General features: G+C 50.7%; 1 protein-coding gene across 1 annotated transcript in view; it reads left to right on the forward strand.

Moving 5' to 3' along the window:
- LOC105304450 (ryanodine receptor 2) overlaps positions 1-15,843 on the forward strand; it is a gene marked incomplete at its 5' end in the record, with an annotated part of 220,090 nt that overhangs the window by 173,105 nt on the left and 31,142 nt on the right. The window contains 8 exons of the mRNA XM_023522367.1: positions 145-225; positions 1,013-1,101; positions 2,505-2,633; positions 6,994-7,098; positions 9,483-9,564; positions 11,455-12,752; positions 13,555-13,619; positions 15,151-15,298. Coding sequence (XP_023378135.1) covers positions 145-225; positions 1,013-1,101; positions 2,505-2,633; positions 6,994-7,098; positions 9,483-9,564; positions 11,455-12,752; positions 13,555-13,619; positions 15,151-15,298 — 1,997 coding nt within the window. The remainder of the gene's footprint in view (positions 1-144; positions 226-1,012; positions 1,102-2,504; positions 2,634-6,993; positions 7,099-9,482; positions 9,565-11,454; positions 12,753-13,554; positions 13,620-15,150; positions 15,299-15,843) is intronic.

Below are 15,843 nucleotides of genomic sequence, written 5' to 3' on the forward strand. Positions count from 1 at the left end.
GCTCCAGACGGAGGAGGGGCTGCGATCTGTGATGGGTTATGGTTCAGAGAGATGCTAGGCTGACACACAGGTGTGACAGACGGAGGTGGGTCCAGCCGGGAGGGACATGCTGAGGGGATTAGTAATGTCTGGATTTTTCTGCAGGAGAAAAGGTCCTGCAGGATGATGAGTTCACCTGTGACCTCTTCCGCTTCCTGCAGCTGCTTTGTGAGGGACACAACTCAGGTTTGTGAGACCCAAGGCTGGACGATGACACCGAGGAGTAAGTGTTCTGAAGCCAGTGGTGACAGGAGCCTGTTAGTTCCAAATGTGCTTCGTCCCTGGAGTCAGCAAACAGACCTCGAGCATCACTCTGATGCACGGGTGCTGTGATGTTTTATATGCCGTGTTGCTGCTTCAAAGTTCTCTGTAGCCTGCACACTAATTCTTATCCGTTCTTATGTTAGAGAAGACAGGTCATAGGTGAAGAAAGACACACAGATTAGATAGACATCTACAGAGAATATGTAGCTTTATTTCCTGTGTACCACTTCTCTGACTGGAGATGCACTTGTGGTCATTGTTCATATACCTATCTCTCTATCAGGCTAGTGCATCCCTGAAGGCAGGAACTGGGGCTTAATTTTATCTTTGTTTCCCCAGCACTGAGCGCAGGACTGCGGAACAAATGGTTCCTGGATAAATAATTTAATGCTAGATCCTGAGGGTCGGCAGTCCTGTTGGTCCTCCCCATGCCCAAGGCTCTAGGGCTGGGAGTCAGGGAGCACGTGTCAGCAGCCTCTTAGACAAAAATTGAATATTGGTGTTCCATGAAGCACCTAGACATGTTTATGGGTTGGTCATTCACCTTTTATGGAAACTAAAATTATTTCATATTAAAACTGTCAGATAAAACACAACTCTTAGCCACAGTGATTTTGCGGGAGACATCATTTGCTTTGGGAGTTATTCAGATAACAATTCATTTTAAACTTTGGAATGACCTGTAATAACATCTTTTGATCTTACGTAGATTTTCAGAATTACCTGAGAACGCAGACCGGCAACAACACAACTGTCAACATCATCATCTCCACCGTCGATTACCTGCTGAGAGTCCAGGTACGGGCTGCCTCGCACACCTTAGTGACAAGCAAAGGGCTGCTTCATTGAAATAACATGGCAGATGAGTGTGGGACGCTGACGTGTTTTAACGTGCTTTGATTCGTGACCCGTCAGGAGTTTTCGAGATGTTTTGTGTTTGGTCACAGTCTCACCAAGTCTGGGGGTCAAACTACGACTGTCGTCTCTGTCTCTGATCCTGGATCGACTTTGCATATTGTTTTCTTTCTAAAAGTGTGTGCTTTTTCCCTTAAATTTTTTACCTTGATGACATTTGAAATTTTATTTTTATTTGGAAAGCACTTGCATGTTCTGCTTCTTCTGCAGTTGATAGATAAATGGGGTGGGGTGCGTGTGAATATTTGAAACCTTCTCGGGAGTGGGAAAGAAAGCTTTCAGACCACCTCCCACATACTTAAACTTAATACTCTCGTGTTAGTTCTTTTCAGCCATCCTAATATTTGAAATGATTTTAAAATTCAGCTTGACACACAGTCAGTTAAAAATCTCTTTAACATTGTAGTAACCTTTTTTTGTTAATAAAGCCGAATCTGAGATGCAGGCCTCCACAGTAATGAGCACCTGATGTAACTTTTATTTATTAGAGAAGCCAGGTATAGTACATTAAGAAATTGTACAAACTTTCAGTTTTTCCCTAAATCTGTGAGTACATAAAAGTACAACACTTTATTACTTTAATGGGGAAAAAAGTCTGTTTTTAAAGCGAATATCTCAAGAAGTGTTGCTTAAAACATGTTTGTGATTTTTTTTAAGTCATATCTCAAAACCCAAATGTACTTTACACACTGGTGTGAATCACATTATTTATTTAGCTGGTTAAAATTCCTTCAAAATAGAAATGGTTGAAAACGTCCTGTCTGAGAAGATCGCTCTTAGCTGGACGTTTGCTGGCAGGTGCTGTCAGCGTTTGTAAGTGATGGGTCAGTGTCTCCAGGGGCTGTTACAGGAGCAGGAACACCCTGGGGTCCTCACCAAGAAAACGTGAGTGGCGTTTTTGGAGAAACGGGAGGCCAGATATCTGTAACCCAAAAGTATTGTTCCACGGTTTATCTTATTTCTGTGCTCACGTAGTAAAGATGTAACCGCTCAGGGGTTAAATATACATTAATCTGACGAATCCTTGTTTGTGAAGTTCAAGGTCACAGGACAATTTTCAAAGTCAGGTTTCAGCTGCTTCTCTTCTCTCCAGTGGTTATTTATATCTAGGAAGGACGATGCCATAATGCGCATGTAGAAAATCGTTGGGAATCATATCTAATTCACAGATATTTTTGTTCACTGCCAAATCTGGTATTTGAAACGGTTTCGTATCATAGAGTTGAAAACCGACAGGTCCCTGGTCTCTTCAGAACGCGCCTGAACCCCGTGCCCCGCTTTTACAGGAGTCGGTCAGCGATTTCTACTGGTTTTACTCCGGAAAAGATGTCATCGACGAGCAAGGACAGAGGAATTTCTCCAAAGCGATTCAAGTCGCAAAGCAAGTCTTCAACACGCTCACGGAGTACATTCAGGTAAACCTTCGAACGCTGCTGCTATTGGAGGAAAGAAAGAGAACAGAGTCCGCTGGCCAGCGCCGAAGTCCGTGGGAGAGCGCAGTGCGCCTGAGTGTCTTCCCGCCACATCCCCACTTCCAGTCACCCATCCCCAGGCTCCTAGCCAGTGAGGGCAATTCAGAGTTTAGGTCAAGGTGTGAACTTATGATAAATGAGCTCGCTCCGCCCTTTGGCAGACTGAGGTGTCACTAGCTCTCGGAGGCATGAACCGTGTGGTGACTGGTCTCTCCGGGGCCCGGCGTGTGTGTTGGAAGGGGGTGGGGGTGGGGGGGGGCAGGGCAACCAACCGCTTTTTATAGTGTTTCTGGAAAAGCGAGGAAGAGGTTTCATAGAAACTTTATAAAAACAGAAAGCAGTGTTTAAAACCTTATTTGAATATGTAATTATATAATTATATAATGTAATCATGTATAACATAGGTAAATTTCCAAATACTATGAAGAATATACCCTTTTTAAAAAAAAAACAAAAACATTGATTTGTTTCATATTCTTCTTGAACTAAACTTGTCTTAACCTGCAGATTTTGAAAATATTTTATAAAATTCCGTTGGTTTTTTTTCCCAACCAGCACAACTCTGCTCCTTCCTAGCTGTCCAGTCTGTCACCTCCTCTTTGAATCTTCTGTCTCCAGGGACATATTTACTCTGGCTCAGTGAGTCGCCCCGCTGAAGTCCCACGTGCTAAGGAGAAGCGGGAGGCAGGAATTTATAGTTTGCTTCCCTAGACTAGACGTAAGCTCAGAGGGGGAGGAAGTTACGTAGACATGACAGATTGTGCCCCAGAGCTGGCGCGGCCACAGGGGTCCGTAGGATGACTGCCTAGTGAACGAAGGGCTCGTGGCCCAGTGAGGCCGGCCATGGCTTAGGGCAGTGGAGGTGGGCGGCCCGTGTCCTACCTCGGAAGAATCTCACCTTTTCTAGTCTCTCCCAGGGTGGGAACCAGGACCCTTATTTCGACATTTCAAAATGGAAAAGCCACACTTGATCATCCTAATAACTTTTCTTTAACTAAAAGTGAATTTTAAATCAGTGTCAGTCCAATTTCCGTATCTTGCCCGGCTTCCGTTATTGCTGAACGGGCCCCATCCACATCCAGAAGCGTTAGGCCCGCTCAACGTGAGCTGTCCCGACTAACTGAGAGTGACCGATGACCTTAGCACGCCAGTGAATTTCACAGAAACAGTCAGGAAGAGGCTTTCTGTGCAACGAAGGAAACTCACGTGACTTTTCGGCCAAGAGCGGGCATTTCTTGGTCCCGAAAATAAGTCAGGTTCTTGAATTTATATAAAAGTAGAAGCATCATTAACCTCTCACTACATAAAACATTCTTTATTCTAATTTATTGATATGAACATTCAAGGAATAGTAGGCAAAGGAGCATGGCTTATTATGGCTTGTTCATTTTTTAACTTCTCATTACTCCTTGTTTCTGTGACATTTTTTATGTAAATTAATCATTTCTGAAATACATATTTGAACAAAAACTTATTTTGGGATAACTTAGATATATGGAAAAGTTACAAAGACAGTACAGAGTGCTTTCACACACAACCCACGGCTGTCCCTAACCCTGGCGTTTCATGTAACCATGACACATTCGTCAAGACTAAGAAATTAACATCAGCACAATCCTGTAAACTACGTTACAGACCCTATTCTGGTTTTACCAGTTTTTTCATTAATGTCTTTTTCCTGTTTGAGGTTACCACATTGCAGTTAGCGAATGTGCTTTGAAGATGCTTGTCTTAGCATCGTACTCACTGGTGGTTATCGATGCTGTGAATCGCAGCCATTCGTGTTTTTTTGGACTGCGGCATTGCACGTTGCCTTCGATTCAGTTCTTGCTAATACAGAGAATTACGTAAGGGGGGGCATCCAAACCATCCACGTAAAGGTCTTACCGCGAGAGCCCGTTCCAGTTTTGATAATGGGGGAGGAAGCACTTGAGCAGGAGGACATGGCATCGTCACAGTTCCTAGACCATGAGAGAAAAAAGAAAGTTCGCTCCAGGAGGGCCGACGGGAAAGCACGGCCGGCCTGCGGGGCGGTGGCCGCACGGGTGTGGGTGCTGTGGGCACTGCGCAGGCCGTGAGTGAGCAGGTGAGGCAGTAGGAAGGGCCGGTGTCCCTGGCAGGTGTCCCTGGCACGTGCGTGAGCAGCTGTCAGCCGCGCCTGCGAGGTGCATCCTGTGAGCTTCGCGTTCAGGAGGAAACGTGGGTGCTTCGGCCGTGGACGTGCGGCTCTGTCACATGTTGCACACAGCTCTTGGTCACCCAGGGATTATAGATCTTCGTTCTTTGAAGTAGTTTAGCTTTCGATTAAAACCTTAAATGCCACAGGAAGAAAATGTTTCCTGACTTGAAGAAAAGTCACACTGATGTCCTTGCAGTGGCGTTCTGGTGTCCAGCGGTGGCCTCCTGGGCTGGTGGCAGGAGCACAGCTGGCCGGGCTGGGACCACAGGGCAGTCCCGGCGGGCCGTTGCTGTGACGGCAGCGTGACTGTAACAGCCAGACAGGACTGACGGCCCCTGCACAGTCGCTGCGGCCTGGAGCACGGGCGGGCGAGTCCATTAGGCCGTAAGCTACGCGGCCGGCTTCCCCTCACGCCGTCTGTCACACGGGCCCCCGGGACCGCTGCCTTGCCGGTGTTCGCATGGATCTTGTGCACTGGCCCCTCTCAGACAGACAGAATTCCTTCAGCATTTTGTCACAAGACGAGTGCCATTTCAGTGACAGCGCAGTGGCACAGTCACTTCACCCTTATCCAGCATGGAACCTCCCGTCACCCGTGGGCCTGACCGCATGCCGGAAAGGCCTCAGGGCTGAGGCTGGAGCCGAGAGTGAGGTCTGGGCCTTTGTACTGTTCCCCTTTAGGCTCCCTCTGTCCCCTTCCCCTCCCGTCAGCTCCTCGGTGTCCGGAAATGCGTCTTTCCCACCCAGTTTCAAGTCATCCCACAGACTGTGTCTGGCGGCTCCTCCCGCCTTGGGACCCCCTCCCCTTCTGGAGAGTCTCGTGGGCAGGGTTGGAGCTCGGAAGCCACCTGCCGGGTCGCCCCGTCAGAAACACAAGTCCTTCTTCTGTCACTCCATGCTTCACGCCTCCTAGTTCCAGCCCTTACGCACCGCCTTCAGGACAGGCGAGGACTCCCGGGTCCTCCCTGGCCTCCTCCGTCCCTGGCGTCAGGAACCGGAGGAGCAGCCCTCCCTCTCCCTCTGCGGCCGGGGTGGGTGCGGGGTGGGGGGGGACGCTCTGTCCAGGGCTCCTCGGTCTCCCATTTGTCAGCGGGGCCGAGTCTGGCCCCTGCTATGGAACGTGGATGCACTTGGCACTCACTGTCCTGTTCCAGCTGTGAGGCCACCAAGAAGCCGACGCAGGACAGCCCCATTTCCGCACTCTTCAGGGTCCTCAGTGTGGCCATCTCTTCTGGCCACTGTTTCTAGAGTGGAATCTTAAAGTTTTAATGCTCTCCCTTATTATGAGTCATTTGTCTAAAGGAATGAGTAAATCGAAAGTTAAGAACTGTGTTGTATATATGTTTTTTCTTTTGAAATCTCGTTATTTATTTTCCTGGTTGATGTGAACGTGTTTGCAAAACTTAGAGATGGCATAATTTTTACCTGGGAAGTCAGAAGAGAAATTGGCTCCATCTGAACCTTCTGCCTGCTGTAACCAACTCTCTAGTTCCACACAGAGGTCACTTTGAGAGCAAGGTTAGGTTCCGATGGCCTCGGATTCTGGGTTCATAAAGTTAGACTAATTATTAATCTTTCAAAATCTCAGTGGTTGTATGGTTTGTAAACGGTTGTACGATTAATAAAGCATAGAAGGGTTTTTTTTCCCGTCTATATGAATGCTTTATCATGGTTACTTCTTAGCTATAAGAAGTATCACTCTCATTTTAAGCATAATCCCAGATTCTTTTCATACAAGGTAGTAAGTGCTGGTCGATGTGATTCAACAGCCAAAACAACTGAATCATACCCTTCTCCTCTAGGGGAAATCAAAGCCAGGAGAAAATGAAACGATTAACCCTTCTTTTTTGTTCGTGCGTTATTATTTATGGAGAAACAGAACCTGAAATCTGTTCAGAAACTTTTTTTTTTTTTGTATTTATTATATTAGACATTTCAGAGAAGAGTGTGCTCACGCCTGAGGGCACTGTGCCGTTCCCACCGCTGCGTCTCTTTCATTTTGGGTTCTGTCTTTGCAGATAACGTGTTGGTGACAAGATATCATTCCGTCCCTATTGTTGTCAAGTTCGCCTTGGCGATGAGAAGGTCGGGAATGACGCGGTTGCTGTATTTATTTCTCTGCAGGGCCCGTGCACTGGCAACCAGCAGAGTCTGGCCCACAGCCGGCTCTGGGACGCGGTGGTCGGCTTCCTGCACGTGTTTGCCCACATGCAGATGAAGCTGTCTCAGGTAGGTCAGCCGCCTCCCGCCCCCTCAACGCCAGGCTGGAGACCGATCACTGGCAAATGACACATGCTTTCCTTTGTTCAAATACTGTCATTCTTAGATTAGTTCCTTATACATCTTTTACTCTTCATTTAAAAACATTTTCTTTAGAAGAATTTTATGCACGCTGAGAATAGGGGGGACCGTTATTCAGAACTGAGAACACTAGACGTTGAGGAACTGGATTCATGGAGAAATGGGAGAGTGTAGTCTCCGGACACCGAACCATTTCCGACCCTGCATGGCCACTTCTGTGACTTCCTGCTGGGTCTTCCCTCCCCCGCCCCTGGAGAGGCTTCTAGGCTGCCACCAGGCCAGCTGAGCCGGGGGGATTTTGTTACAGGGTTGAAACAAGCCGCTGTTTCTCAGTAGACGGCGCTCACACACTAATGGAAAATTTAACTTCACGAAAATCAAAGAGAAAAAAGTAACCGTAAGGATAAGCCAGTAAAAAGTAGATTTTGCAACACGTTTTAATGTTCATTTGGGAACACGTTGAAAATATCAGCATGTTTTTCCCGCTATTATGTCTGTTTTATTTGAAGCTAAGAGACGCATAAGTAGAAAAATTCTTCATGTAGATCTTGAGTGGCGGTGTCCCTTCGAAGCGGCGAGTTTTGCTGGATGTCCTGCCAGCCGACACGCGTGTCAGGGCTCGGGTCCTTGCCAGGTTCGGGTGGAGGAAACAGCCGGATGCGAAGTCGGGGGGTTTCACTCCCGCGTCCTGTCGCTGGGCCGGCGCCCGCCCCCTCTAGGCCGCCTTTCTCCTCTCACAGCCTGGGGATCCTCACCCCTGCCCCGGCCTAAGGCAGGAGCATCTCGTCAGAGCTAATCAGAGCAGACACTGGCTGAAGGGTCAGGGCGGGTTGTGACCAACAGTAACTGTTGCTGTAGGTAAGAGAGGCCAGTGTGAACTCACAGATTTGCACAGAGATTTGCACAGAGGTGACTGGGTGTTTTAAAGGGAAGGTGAGGGACTGTGGAAGGTGAGCTGGGCCTCAGCAGAGTCATGGAAGTGAAAAATTCCAAGGGTCAGTTCACGTCATTGCTGTGAGGCCAGCTGTGTCTGCCAGCTGGCAGTCACCAAGCCAGGCTCCTTCCCTCCCACAGAGACTGGGGACAGAGGCCGGGTCCTCAGGTGGTGGAACAGACAGTACGCTTTCTGGCAGCCTCGAGGGCACTCTAAGGGGGCAGGGTCATCTGGGGACATGGCCCTGAGCTGCTAGACACTCTGCGAGTGTTGGTTCCCGTCTTCGTAGACCAGGGTTGGGGCCTAGTGGGGACGAGGGCTCAGAGGGGCCTGGCTGGAGTTTGGTCAAGGAGAGAATCTTTGTCACTATCTAGTTATGGGTGACTTCAGCCCAGTAAGGAAAGGTCGTGATGCTTTCATCCAGTCACTAATGACATTTTAGTAAGTTGAGGAAACCAGCGGGGACCTAGAGAGCTCTCGTTCTGAGGTGTGGCCTCGATTCATTAATACCTGGAGGCTGTTCGCCCCGTTTGCAGACTTGGTCAAGGTAACAGCTCTTCAGAAAGAAAAAGTTTCATGTTTCTAGCAATGTAGAAATGTAGCTTCACATGTAGTGAAATCCAATTGAGTAAAATGATACCTGTTGTCATGAAAAAAATTCATGGTGAAAAATCAAAAGCAAAAACAAAACAAACAAAAAAACCCAGAAAATTTTAACAAGAGAAATGTCAGAGAACTTAACAAAAACAGTAGACAAGATGCACTGTGCATTATGCCTGTGGGTACACTTAGGGACATTTTGGTTACATTTGTGTTAGATAAGTGTACCTCCTATCACTTACACGCCAGGATAAGTTAATTTTTCCAAGATAAGTTAATTTTTACAAAATATGCAGCATCTTTGTATAAGAAGTCAGAAAAGAAAAACGTTCTGTGCAGACTTTCCCAGTGACAGGAAGATGTCGGCGTGCGGAACGCAGAGTCCCGCAGCCCAGAGAGCCCGCCCTGCGCCTTGCTTCTCGCGCCCAGCGCCCTGCGCCCCATGCCCCGTGCCTTGCCCTGTGCCCTGTGCCCTGTGCCTCGCTTCCCGCATCCACAGCCCGCGCCCCGTGCCATGCCCTGCGCCCCACGCCCTGCGCCTTGTGCTCTGCCAGCCCTGCATCCCACGCCCCGCGCCCCGCCGTGTCCTCGCGGACGCTAACACACGTCACCCGGAACCGGCCGCACACGGTGCGGTCCCGGGCGCGGGCTTCGGCGGGCGCCTGGCCGGCTGTGGCTTCCGTCGCGCCCCCCGCTGCCTGTCCGCGGAGTGTCGAGCGCGTGGCGATCTCGCTGCAGCTTCCTCGTGATCTCAAACGCAGTGTGTTCACGGTTTCAGGATTCCAGTCAAATCGAGCTGCTGAAGGAGCTGATGGACCTGCAGAAGGACATGGTGGTGATGCTGCTGTCCATGCTGGAAGGTAGCTGCGCCTCGCACGTTTATCGATGTGTTTATTTTAGACGTGTTCGGCTTCCCGAGATCTTTTAAGCCGCAAACAATAAAATGCCCACCCTGAGAAGTGGCAGATGCTTGGATTTATGGAGGTTTTATTACTCTTAAGTTTGTTTAAAAAAAAAAACAACAAAAAACAGCAGCCCTGAGTGTCTTGGTGACACACCTCGGGAAGGAAACCACTAGGGCCCCCGAGGGGCTCTCTCCCCGTAGCGACACTCCACACCCCGGAGAGGACGCCCTCCGGGAAGATGAGCGGCAGGATTTATTTGTTGGGGAGCAGTCAGTGGGACCACAGGCGTCTGATACACGCCAACCGTGTGAGCTTCTGCTCTGAGCCGCCCGCAGTGGGACCCAGGGGTGCTGCGGGAGACGCCGCCCACGCTGGGCCCCAGGGTGCTGCGGGAGACGCCGCCCACGCTGGCGCCTCGTCCGCCCTCCCCACGCCCTCCTGGCCTTCCCTCCTCATTTCCTTTGCCATTGTGTCTCTTCTGCAGCTGGCTGAGAGCTTGGTCCCCGGCTCTGCCGCCAGCACGGGTGACCCAGTCACACCTCCATTGTTCATGTTCCTCTGTGACAGGGAGATAATGAGAATTCCGTGCAATTTGGTGAATAGGAGCACAGCAACTAACAGCGTTTGCTATTCTGTAGCCTGTCCGTTTTTCTTAAGCCTTCCTGATTTGTGGCCGCCTCGCATTGTGCGGGCCGCGCTGTGCTTAAGCGGCAGCCACGCCTCGCCTGGGACTTCAGAGGTTCACCGTTTGCCTAAAACCCTTTGCTGGCGGCCGCTTTATGCCCTCGGAGCGCAGGAGCCTTTCACACAACGCAGCTCAAGTTTAGTCTGAATAATAACCATGAGCACAGGCACTGCGGCGGCAGCAGCCACAGCTTAAAATTCTCCTCTTTAGAATGTGCCCGCGCCTGGTTTAAGTCCTTACGTTACCCTAATACCGGGGTTCAGAGTTCGATAGTGTCATTACCACTGTTTGACCCGTGAGGAACCGCGACGCGGAGAAGCTAAGAGCCCGGCCAGGCCGCTTGGCCGGGCGAGGGGGGGCGCTCGGCCGGGCGAGGGTGGGGCGCACACTGTCAGCCACGGTGGTCGCTGCTGCGCAGACGGGCTCGGCACACCTCTCAGCGAGCACCCTTCTCCCCCTTCTTCTGTCTGTCTGGATGTTACACAGGGGTAAACGCGTCCCACGATTCTGATTTAGAATGGTGTCTAATTTTCTCAAGCTTATCAGTGATCTGCCCTTTCCTGACTGTAAGCCTTCTGGACCCTGAAGGAATGCCGAGCGATGCTGTACGTTTCAAATTGAAACCACATGCAACTTGCTCTCAAGGGCCCTGTGAGAAGTCTGGCACTGACCCTCAACAACTGTGTCACGTGCCTTGCTGAACCTCGGTCTCCTCAATAATAAAATTAGAATGAATAAAAAGTACCTGCCTCACAGACGTGTGAACGGGTGTTGTGCGTAAGGAGTGATTTTTCCACCCTGAAAGGCTGCGGAAATGCTCGTTATTAATATGAGGGTAGTTTTCAGGTCAGGCTTTGGGATATAAATGTTTTTCCATTTTCCTTGTCCTAAAACCTATCGCTTCTTTGATCGGTTTAAGGAAAACAATAGTCAGCCTTTGTTCAAATCTTGTTTTACGTGTGTTAGTCTAATTACTTTGCAAACACGGCTTTGCGTGTGTTTGTGTAATCACAGTAATTATCCGGATTTTCCCAAGACTTTACGTGTTGGAGGTCGCCAAGGGCCATCCTCGAGCCAGACAGGGAGGCCGATCCGTCACTTCTCTCGTGACGCCGCTTGCGCAGGTACTCGTTTTGAACACGTGTGATCTCTCCCACCAGGTAACGTCGTGAACGGGACCATCGGCAAGCAGATGGTCGACATGCTTGTGGAGTCTTCCAACAACGTGGAGATGATTCTCAAGTTCTTCGACATGTTCTTAAAACTGAAAGACTTGACATCCTCTGACACATTTAAGGAATATGACCCCGATGGCAAGGGCGTCATTTCCAAGAGGGAGTTCCACAAAGTGATGGAAAGCCACAAGCACTACACGCAGTCAGAGACCGAGTTCCTCCTGTCCTGCGCGGAGACGGACGAGAACGAGACCCTCGACTACGAGGAATTCGTCAAACGTTTCCACGAGCCCGCGAAGGACATCGGCTTCAACGTCGCCGTGCTCCTGACGAACCTTTCCGAGCACATGCCCAACGACACGCGCCTGCAGACCTTCCTGGAGCTGGCCGAGAGCGTGCTCAACTACTTCCAGCCCTTCCTGGGCCGCATCGAGATCATGGGCAGCGCCAAGCGCATCGAGAGGGTTTACTTCGAAATCAGCAAGTCCAGCCGGACGCAGTGGGAGAAGCCGCAGGTCAAGGAGTCCAAGAGGCAGTTCATCTTCGATGTGGTCAACGAGGGCGGCGAGAAGGAGAAGATGGAGCTCTTCGTGAACTTCTGCGAGGACACCATCTTCGAGATGCAGCTGGCGGCCCAGATCTCGGAGTCGGACTTGAACGAGCGCTCGGCCAGCAAAGAGGAGAGCGAGGCGGAGAAGCCCGAGGAGCAGGGGCCGCGCATGGCCTTCTTCTCCATGCTGACCGTCGCGACCGCCTTGCTCGCCCTCAGGCACAACGCCCTGACCCTTCTGCGCATGCTCAGCCTGAAGAGCCTGCGGAAGCAGATGAAGAAGGTGAAGAAGATGACGGTGAGGGACATGGCTGCTGCCCTCTTCTCCTCCTACTGGGGCGTGTCGCGGAGCCTCCTGCACTTCGCGGCCAGCGTGCTCAGAGGCTTCTCCCGCATCGTCTGCGGCCTGCTGCTGGGAGGCAGCCTCGTGGAAGGCGCCAAGAAGATCCGAGTGGCCGAGCTCCTGGCCAACATGCCGGACCCCACGCAGGACGAGGTGAGGGGAGACGGCGAGGAGGCCGAGAGGAAGCCGCTGGAGGCCGCCCTGCCCTCGGAGGACCTCACGGACCTGAAGGAGCTGGCGGAGGAAAGCGACCTCCTCTCAGACATATTTGGCTTGGATCTGAAGAGAGAAGGAGGACAGTATAAGCTCATCCCTCATAACCCGAACGCCGGCCTCAGCGACCTCATGAGCAACCCCGTCCCCACCCCCGAGGTGCAAGACAAGTGTCAGGTACCTGACCCCAGGAGGGACAGAGAGCAACCCCGTCCCCACCCCCGAGGTGCAAGACAGGTGTCAGGTTCCTGACCTCTAAGCCGCAGCGGCCCTCAGGACCCCGGGGGGGGGACAGGGAGTGAGCTTCCCGTCGGTGTCCGTGCTGGCGTCAGAGTGTGCTCAACACATCACTCGAGTTTCCGAGAGAAATGGCTTTTTGGTCAGCGATGCCAGCTGTTTGCAGCTTTGCAAATTAGTGAATTATCTTTCCTAGCCGTAAGCTTCGGTACCACCCGATGGCATCCGCCAGCGGAACTGCCGTTCCGTCCCTGGGTATTTGACGAGCACTCACCCCGGGTGTCACGCCCAGGGATCTCAGGGGGTTGGTGAATGTGAGGTGCGGTCAGTGCCTTCGGGCCGCTTTAGAGAGTGATTAGAGAGAGAGAAGGAACTCTCGAGAAAAAGCTGGGCAATCATTCCGTTCAGAGGCATAGTCTCAGGCAGTGGAGGCTGCACCTGCCGAGAGGACGGAAGCCAGCAGTCAGGTGACACTAGGAACGGGGCGTCACTGGCCCTGGGGGATGAGCGAGTCGAGTCGGGGCGTGAGCTGAAGAAGGGTGTTTCTGGAACGAGACGGAGGGTGGGGGCGCACGTGCGTGGAGGGGCCTCGGGCCCAGCCGTGACGCACGCGTGGCGCGTCACCTCGACGGAGGCAGAGGGTCCTTTACGGGTCACGGTTTGGCACGTGGTCGCAGGGCCCTGGAGCTCATGCAGAGGTGACGTGCAACCTGCTTCTCTCTTCCCCACTGCCCCGTTCAAGGAACAGAAGGCAAAAGAGGAGGAAAAGGAAGAAAAAGAAGAGAAATCGGAGCCTGACAAAGCCGGGTGCGTGCGGCTTCTCGTGCTGCTCTTGCTTGGCCTGCGCTCTGCCTTCGGGCCGGTGGGGCCGTCGTCTCGGTGGGCAGGCTCACCCTGAGGGTCGGCGCGGACGCCCGCCCGGGCTGCCGGCCAGGCTCTTCCTCCTGCCCCGTCTGGATTCTGTTTCCCCCTCAGCAGAAAAGCCCAGGCTCTGCGAGGCTCCCACAGACGCCGGTGGCCGTGGTCTGCTCTCCAGCAGGGCCTGCGTTTCTGCCCTCGGAGGGCGGGGAGGACACGCACATTCTGACTGCCGCAGCCGGGGTCCTTGAGGAGAGCCGGGTCCAGAGGTGGTCCCGGGCCACACGCACACATGCTGGGAAGTTTGTTAAAGACAGACCCGCCCCCGCCCCAGAAACGCCCGCCCCGGGGGCCGTCCTGAGGGCAGCGGGAAGGGGTAGAGCTGGGCAGGAGGCAGCAGGAATGTGTAATATCCTCCTGACACTGGCTTTCTGGAAATATAACATGACAGGTTTAAATACCTCTACGTGCACATTTTTAAAAATCGGGCGAATCAGATTTTTTAGTCCCAATAATGCCGCTGTTCTCACACAGCAGTTTATTTACTTATTTTTCTCCTCTCTCCCGGCATTTTCTTTGCCCTGTTTTCATTGCTCGTTTTTTGTAGTTAGCACTATTCATGGTCAGGTCTCGCACTCTCGGATGGGTTATAAAAATGGCCGCATAAATGACTGTTAGCGTGAGATGTGGACATGTGTAACAGAGCACACACACAGTCATTTCAATGGCAGCCGTTTAATATTTAAAAATAATATTCAATTAGATCTCACGGGTTGGGATTAGGCGTTGGTTTTGAATACGTAGGTTTTGTGTGTGTGACTACACATGCTTAAATACCTTTCATGAAAGATTAGTATTTTGTACTTAAAGAGATTTTAGATACCAAATTTTAGTGTTTCCAATTTCATTATTGGCAGCAAAATTAATAATTGACATTTTTATACATGTGAACAACCAAATGCGTACGTCTCTAATTTTAAGTCCTGACGGCTAGCCAGTGTTCAAGACTGACCATCAAAATCATAGTTTAAAAATACGGTGTGTCGGAAAGTCACAGTGGAAAAAGTGCTCATTATCATTCTCTTTCAATGAAACACCGTATCTCACAGTTTGAGGGGAATCGTGCTGTGTGCAGACACGAAGACCCTTCCGCCTGTAAAATGCCCTTCAGATGCAGACTTCACAGAATTATCCATCCGTAGGAGGCCATGATGAGAAATCTTGCCCTAATTCTTAAAAGTCTGAATATTATAGTTCATTGGAAGTGAAAGTAGTTTTCTTTAATGTTTATTAATTTTATTGGGATAACATTAGTTAATTACGTAGGTTTCAAAAGTACAGTTCTAATGCATCGTCTGTATACTGAGAAAGTTGTTTTCAAAAAGCATACTCTTTTAAATATCTGTTCATTTGTATTTTTCGCTACAAACCCTACCCTTTGCTTTCTGGATGGCATATATGTGTTCATCTGTGTTCACAGGGGAGAAAATGGGGAAAAAGAAGAAAAAGCCAAGGAAGAGAAAGGCAAACAGAAGCTCCGGCCGCTGCACACACACAGATACGGGGAGCCAGAGGCCCCCGAGTCAGCATTCTGGAAGAAAATCATAGCTTATCAACAGAAGCTGCTAGTAAGACGTTTTAGAATGAATGTTGTTACGTCGTATGTGAGACCTTAAAACTCAGGCTCAGTAGCTACTCGACCTCCTGTGGGTGGCAGTCAGGGAACCAGGTCAGATCCGCGGGTAGATTCGGTCCGCCCATCTCGGCGTGTTCATGTTTCCTAGCGAATAGCGCTGGTCCGCTGCTCGCCGGGGTCAAACCCGTAACCTCTGTGTGCACTCATGTGACCCGAACCCGCGGGATTCAGGGAGTGCTGGCACCCAGCGTCCTCCCACAAAGACTTCGGGGCAAGTCCATGCATGCATCCCGGGCCCCTCCCTGTGCGGGACACCGTGCGGGGCTCTGCGGGTCATCAGGCAAAGCATTGGCGCCTAACTCATCCTGACCCAGCTAGTTGGGACGCCTGAAACATCCACGTTGTACTAAAAATCCAGTTATAAAAACATGAACAGAATGAGTCAGCTCTCCAATAATAAGGTCTATTCAAAATTATTCTTTAAATAGAAATAAATTTTAAAAAGAATGAAGAGGGAGAAGATCTTTAAGTAGCGTC

This window comes from Pteropus vampyrus, unplaced genomic scaffold, assembly GCF_000151845.1.
Source record: "Pteropus vampyrus isolate Shadow unplaced genomic scaffold, Pvam_2.0 Scaffold342, whole genome shotgun sequence".
NCBI classification, from domain to species: domain Eukaryota; kingdom Metazoa; phylum Chordata; class Mammalia; order Chiroptera; family Pteropodidae; genus Pteropus; species Pteropus vampyrus.